Source organism: Orycteropus afer, unplaced genomic scaffold (genome assembly GCF_000298275.1).
Source record: "Orycteropus afer afer isolate SDZICR_OR568_19922 unplaced genomic scaffold, OryAfe1.0 scaffold00502, whole genome shotgun sequence".
Lineage (NCBI taxonomy): Eukaryota > Metazoa > Chordata > Mammalia > Tubulidentata > Orycteropodidae > Orycteropus > Orycteropus afer.
Window position 1 is genome coordinate 1626927 of NW_006922089.1, and position 7520 is coordinate 1634446.

Below are 7520 nucleotides of genomic sequence, written 5' to 3' on the forward strand. Positions count from 1 at the left end.
TCTGCCCTATGTACTTACGGACATCAGTTCCATCACTCATGCTATGTAAACCACACCCATGTTTGGTGCTACCAACCTTTCCCATTTCTATAAACAAAAACTGACCACTATCTAAGGAGTACTTCTCCCTGTTCCCCTCCCCCAACAGCCCTAATGAATAAACCACTAATGAATGTTAGCTTCCATACATTCACCTGTTCATGTCATTTTGGGAAAGTGAGAATATGCAGTATTTGTTTTTTATGATCATTTCCTTCAACGTAAGGTCCTACACCAAACCAAAAAACCAAACTCACTGCCGTCGAGTCGACTCCAACTCATAGCAACCCCTCCCCTTGGGTTTCCGAGGCAGTATCTCTACAGAAGCAGATTGCACAGTCTTCTTCTGAAGGAGTGGTTGGTGGGTTTGAACCACCAGCCTTCTGATTAGCAGTCAAATGCCTTAGGTATTATGCCACCAGAGTTTCCATAGGTTCATCAATGTTGTAAGATGTTTTGTGACTTAATTTTATCATTGAATAGTGGTCTAGTGAGTGGATGTACATTTTACTCATCCACTGATCTGCTAATGGGCACACAGGGTGTTTCCATCTTTTTGCTATTGTGATTAATGCTGCAACGAACACAGGTGTGCATCTGTCTGTCTGTGCCATTTCTGTTAGATCTCTAGGGCAAATACCTAGGAGTGGAACTGCTGGGTCATATGGCTACTCCACGTCTAGGTTTTTAAGTAACCTCCAGACTGCTCTCCATAGTGGCTGCACCATTTCGCATTCCTGCCAGCAGTGGGTAAGTATTCCAATTTCCTGACATCCTGGCCTACATTCATTATTTTCCACCTTCTCTTAGCCTTCCTAGTGGGGATGAAATGGTATCTCAACGTGTTTGAATGGCAGTTCTCTGACATTGAGCATCTTTTCATGTGTCTGGATGGCCATTTGAGTATCCTGTTTGGTGAAGTGTCTGTTCACATCTTTGGCCGAGTTTTTGAATGGGTTATTTTTTGTTGTTAAGTTACATAAGTTTTCTATATATTTTAGATATTAAATCCTTATCAGTTTTATCATTCCCCCCAATTTTTTCCCTTTCTGTAGGTTGACCCTTTACTCTTTTGTTAAATCTTGTGATGACCATAAGTACAAGAAGTGTCCAACTCACGATGCATTTAAGTTATAAAGAACTAACATATTCAAGTTACAACGAACTGAACTTATGACTATCTGGTTTTGTTATGGTACATCTTATTGTTAGTAATGTGTACTACATACAATGTTGAGCATGTTAATTTGCTGATGCTTATATGTAATGTTTCCAACCCCCACAGACAAAAAAATATCTGATTTATAAAGATACTGATAATAAAAGGCAATAATAATGAACATGAAAAAAGAAGAGGTATTGAACTTACATCAGAATGGGCTTACAACGGAGCTGTCAGAGCAGAACTCTGTCCTAAGTCGGGAATGACTGGTACTTAACTTTTCTGAGGTCCCAGTTTTCTTTCTTTTTTTCTTTTACTTTTTACCATGATTTGGGTGAAAGTTGACAGAGCAAATTCATTTTCCAGACAGCAGTTCATACCAATTTTGTTTCAGGACATTGACTGCAATTCTTCACAATGTAACAGCTTTCTTCTGCTTCCTCCCTGTAGTTACCCTCTCCCTGTGTCCTTCCCTTCTTTACATTCCTCCCTATGCCCCCCGAGCTGTCTCCCCATGCAAACACTGCCCTTCTATTCTCCAACTGATCACTCCAAGGAGTATATCTACCTGATGTAAATGTTCATCCCATATGCCTGTCTATTGTTTGGCTGGAAGCCACAGGAGTGAGTTCAGTTCCAGACTTGAAGGGTCAACTAGCGGCCATAGTCTTAGGGGTCTCACCTAGCTCTATTAGACCAACAAACCCAGTCTCTCTCTCTCTTTTCATAATTATGAGTTTTATTCCACACTGTTCTCCCATTCTATCCAGGATCTCCTGCACTGAATCCTTTCTGAGTGACTGACAGTGGTAGCCGGGCACCATCTAGTTCTTCTGGTCTCATGGTCATGAGACTGAGGATCGCATGGTCCACCAGTCCTTGGACTAAATTGCTTCCATGCATCTTCGGTTTTCTTCATTGTTCTTTGCTCTGAATGAAGGGAGACCCATCGTTGCATCTAGATGGCCATTTGAAAGCTTTTAAGACCCCAGTTGCTACTCACCAAACTAGGATGTGGAACAACATTTTTGCGTAGGTCCCAGTTTTCTGTTGCTCATGTATTTGCTGTTGTGCTTGATAATCTATCACTGAATAAAAATTAGGTCTCAAAGCTTTGCTCCTATATTTTCTTCCAGGAACTTTATGGTTTTAGATTTAACATTTAGGTCTTTGATCTGTTTTGAATTAGTTTCTGTGTATATGAGGTGAACAAAATTGATTTCTCTACACTGGCCATGTATCTGAAGACCCTGCTAAACACAGTTACTGTTCTAATCACTTTCTGCAGACTCTGTTGGATTTCCAGTGTAGACAATCAAGCCATTGGCACAAACAGATGGCTTCATTTCTTCCCTTCCAGTCGTGACACCTATTTCGGTTCCCTAGTGCTGCTCTGACAGGAATATACCACCAATGGGATAGTCTGAACAAAGAGGAGCTTATTCTCTTACGGTTTTGGAGGCTGGAAGTCCGAGTTCAAAGTGCCAGGCTCTAGGGGCTGGGCGCAAGTGTCTCAAACTTGGGCTTCAGCTCTGCCTTTTGCTCCTGGCCCACTGAAGCTGGAGGCTTTTCTTCACTCAGGCAGCTGTTGGCTGCTTAGGCTGACAAGCCCAAGGCCAACAAATAAAATGGCAGAGTCCTGATAGTACCAAACCACGCTGATTCAAGTACAGAAAAAGTCCAAAAATCAACAGGGCAACGTGGCAGGCTGCTGAACAACGACTTGGCTACATGTAGGACCCAAGCATACCATAAGCTGGAGACCTTCCTCAAAGTTGCTTAACATACTGGAAGCAACCCATACCCCTAAAGCAGCTACTCAGCTGCTTGTGGTAGATCCCACTATGGAGTTGACTGCCAGTCTCATCATGGGGAATTAACCACCACCAGCTGCCCAACCACTCAACCAGGCCCAGCCAAGTAACTAAAACAATGCCTTCTGATACCTCTTAGCCTTCTGCACTGGCCTTGGCCTTCCGTACCAGGCTGAGTAAGGTGGTGAGAGCAGACACCCTGCACTAGCTGAAGGAGAGATGCTTCAGAGTAACACCTGAGATGCCATTTCTGGGGCCTCCACTCCCAGTGGGGGCGTCTCCGCTCTGTGTGCTGTGCGGGCACTTCCCAGAAGACAGCTCTCTGTCTGAGTGGCCAACCAGAGCCCCTGGGAGAGAGAGCCTCCCACTGCTATGCACGAGAGTGAGCATGCTGTGGCACTGGGCAGGCCTACATCCCCGAGGGCCCTGCTCTGCTGAGAGGTCCCATGGCCTCTGTATGCCCAGAGGGGCCATCAATCCATTCATCTGGTCTTGGTTATAAAGCTAGGGCTGGGGGCAAGGCAGTGCTGGGAGATTCCTTAGAAACAGAAGCAGGAATCCAGCTGACAGGGCTTGTGGGAAACAGACTCTGACATCCACATGTGGTATGTACACTGAAGCTTCACAGGACCACGGCTGAGGGTAGAGGAAACTTGGTAAGCACCCAACTGGGGTTTCTCACAACCTTGCAGGATGGTGCCCTATATAACAAGCAAAATGCTGTCGACCCTGTGAGACAGGGCAGCTGAGGAGCCCCAGGCACCTGTCTCCAGCTCCATGCCATCTCAAGGGCTCCACTGCAAAGATGGCCTTTGTGCTCACTGCAGTCAACCACACATTTGTCAAGGGCCACGGGCCAGAGTACCCCCTCCCGCTACGCTTCACACACAGCCTCTGAAGAACACTGAGCTGCTCCTCCAGCACTCCACTTGGGGACAGTGCTGCTTCTCCTTCCTCAAGCCTCGAGCAGATGGATCGCTTGCTGACACAGGCCCCGCTCCAACTGCTCTTCCACAGGGTCCTTGAGCCCAGGTGCCTCCTTCAATTCCCACCCACGTCACTGTCACACTGTGGCACCCATGGAAGCAGCAAACTGTTGCTGCCGGCCTCTGATTTTCTTTTCTTTTGCCGTGATGAGCTCATACAGAGCCACTGGCTGCACGGGTGTGGGGGACGGCCAGGCAAGCCCCACAGAGTCCAAGGCTCTCCAGTGACCCTGAGAGCAGGGCCCGCTGAATCGTTCTGCTTTGGAAGCTGTAGGAAAGGGTCATCTAGAGAGACCAGAGTCCCACCCCAACAGCACCACCTAGTGTGGAGGAGTTTAATCTTGAAACTGGGGTGGGGTGGGATAAGTAATCTCATTGTTAAAGATTTTAACAGTAAAAGCTGATGACTGCAAGCAAAACAAACTATCACTACTCTCCACAAACAACATGGTGAGAAAACAGGAAGAACTAAATGTGGACCTAAGCTAGATGTCTAGTGCAACACTTGAAAGGAGAAAGCCAGGTTCAAAGGTGTCCCTTACAGCTGATTAGTGAACACAGAGCCACAATGGAGCTCTCGGAATCTGCAAATGGGACTGTCTACCTTAGCGTCGAACTGAGCCAACATGAGAAGTGGCAGTCATAGGAGGCCAGGTCACATGAGACATGTGCCTGCTACACCACAGGCCATGAGCTCTCAGGCGTCCTCCCCACTGAGGAAGCCAAGGGAGGCTCAAACACAGCCCCCTCAATGAGGCGGCAGCCTGCGCTCTCCAGAGTCTTCAACGCTGAGGGAGCATGGGGAGGTCGAGAGACCACCCTGAACGCTGCAGCGGCCGGGCAGCCCACTCGCAGTCTCACCTGGATCCAGACACATGAACTTGCAGCACTCCTTGGGGTCCTTCAGGTACTGCTGGCAGCCCTGGGGCCGCTCACAGAGGGCAGCCACGCACATCTCTGGCTCCCCACCATGGCAGGTACAGCTCAGGCACAGGTCGTCCCCTTTGGGAGTGAAGGAAAAGCCCTCGTCCACAACATTGTCCTTGATGTCAACACATGTCTGACCTGTAGAAGGCAAACACATACACATATGCATGCATTACCACGAGAAGGTGTGATCTTGGAGCTGGGGGCTGTCTTTATTCTCCCCACTTGGGTCTGGGGACTGGACACCACAACTGAGGCGGTGGCAAGATCGTGTCCAAGAGACCTCCCTCTGCTGGGCTCCTACAAACTACAGCTGTATCTTCTCAGTGAGCAGCTCGAAGGCCAAAAGAACAAAGCACACCTGGCCAGGACAAACCCTGCCACAGAGCCCAGGAACCGAGAAGACTGTAGATTCCAAGAGGAAAGGGCAGGGAGAAGTGTGTATTTTTAAGCTGCCTGAGCAGTTTTGCCCACAAGATTTTGTCAGTTCTAAGGGGCAGCTATTGTGTATTTATGGTATTAAAATCAGACTATGTCTTGAATATGTCTCGAATGAACTGCTGGCTGAGCTCAGAGGAGATGGTCCACCTGACCTGAGACAGCACCAAACCCGAGGACCCCCCGGCCAGGAAAGTCTGCAGATCTTACCCAGTGCTTGTCAGAGGAGTGGGCATGGCTGGAGATGGGAGAAAAGGGAAACCCCAGAGCCTTGGGGTAGACAGACATGACAGAGGCTGGGGATGGGGTGAGGGGAAGGAGTGGGGGTGGCTCCCCAAAGGGATGCACGCTCAGGAATAGGTAAAAGGATGGGAGAAGGAAGCACGTTCTAGCCTCTAAATGGGAGTGGGGTGGCTAGGGAGAGACAACGATGAGCCTGTACCTCACCTATGACTGGGGTCAAAATGAGAACAACAACAAACAAAACCCAAACTCACTATCGAGTCAATTCCAACTGAACTGAGACCCTCACTGGGTTTCTGAGGCGGTAAATCTATACAGAAGTAGATTGACCCATCTTACTTTCACAGAGCAGCTGGTGGATTTGAACCACCAATCTTCTGGTTAGCAGTCAAATGCTTCCACCAGAGTTCCTTTCAAAATGAGAACCACTAGGATTAATGAAAAAGAGAATTTTTTTAAGGAAATTATCTAGAAATAATTGTTACAGTTAATGAAATTAAAAATGGACTTAGGGATATCAATGAAGAGATAGAAATTATAAAAAGGAATCAAGCAGAAATTATGAAGCTGAAAAGTATACCACTTGAAATGAAAACTCCACTAGAGTGGGTCAACAGCAGATATGAGCAGGTAGAAGAAAAAAATCAGTGAACTGGAAGACAAAGCAACTGACATTATCTGTTGGAGAAGCAGAAAAAACAAAGAATGAGGGAAAATGAGCAGTGCCTAGGGGACGTATGGGACACCATCAAGCGTACCCAACATTCACTATGAGAGGCCCAGGGGAAGAGAGGATAAATGCTATTAACGGCTGAACATTTCCCAAATCTAATGACAGGTATGAGTCTGTACATCAAGTCCAAGCAGGAGAAACTTAAGGAGAGCAACACCAAGACACACTGTAACAAACTGTGGAAGGCAAAAGACAGAGAAAATCTTGAAAGCAGTGGGAGATAAGAGATTGATAAGATAAAAGGGATCATTGATCAGATAAACAGATTTCTCATCAAAAACCATGCTGGCCAATTTATAGCAATAAATGCACACAACAAAAAAGAAGAAAGAGCCAAAACCAATACTTTAAACCAACAACTCCAACAATTAAAAAAAGAACAGCAAGAAAAGCCTACAGTCACCAGAAGAAAGGAAATAATCAAGATTCGAGCAGAAATCAATGAAACAGAAAACAGAAGGGCAATAGAAAAAAAACAACAAGACCAGAGTTGGTTTTTTGAAAAGATTAATAAAATTGACAAACCACTGGCAAACTTAACAAAGGAAAAGAGGAAGAGAATACAAATAACACGAGTAAGAAACGAAATGGGTGACATCACAACAGAACTGAAATCAAAAGAATAATGCCAGGATACTATGAAGAACTGTACTCCAACAAATTTGAAAATCTGGATAAATGGACAGATTTCGAGAAACACACCACTTACCTAAACTAACACAGACTGATGTGGAAAAGTTGAACAGATCCATAATAAAAGAAGAAACTGAACAGGTCATCAAAAAATTACCAACAAAAAGTCCTGGCCCAGATGGTTTCACTGGAGAATTCTACCAAACATTCAGAGAAGAACTGACACCAATCCTACTCAAATATTCCAAAACATAGAAAAGGATGGAATCCTGCCTAACTCATCTTATGAAGCAAGCATAACCTTGATACCAAAACTGTTAAGCCGAAACAAACCCAAGCCACCAACATTTCAGTTAGCAGCTTCCTCCGGGTGTCAAGCCCTGATGAGACAGCCTGATAAAACAACCGAAGTGACAGAACCCGTCCAGACTGGAAAGTCCCATGCAGTGGCAAGCTTCCTCTTGTGAAGCCCCCTCATGCTAATTAAGTGCAGACCCATACTAACAGCTAATTGGACCCCACTATTTCCTTAGTGTCCCCGCTTA

General features: G+C 46.0%; 1 protein-coding gene across 1 annotated transcript in view; it reads right to left on the reverse strand.

Moving 5' to 3' along the window:
* Nucleotides 1-7520, reverse strand: part of DGCR2 (DiGeorge syndrome critical region gene 2) — a 113965-nt gene that overhangs the window by 22841 nt on the left and 83604 nt on the right. The window contains exon 7 of the mRNA XM_007955440.1: nt 4863-5066. Within this exon, the coding sequence (XP_007953631.1) occupies nt 4863-5066 (204 nt within the window). The remainder of the gene's footprint in view (nt 1-4862; nt 5067-7520) is intronic.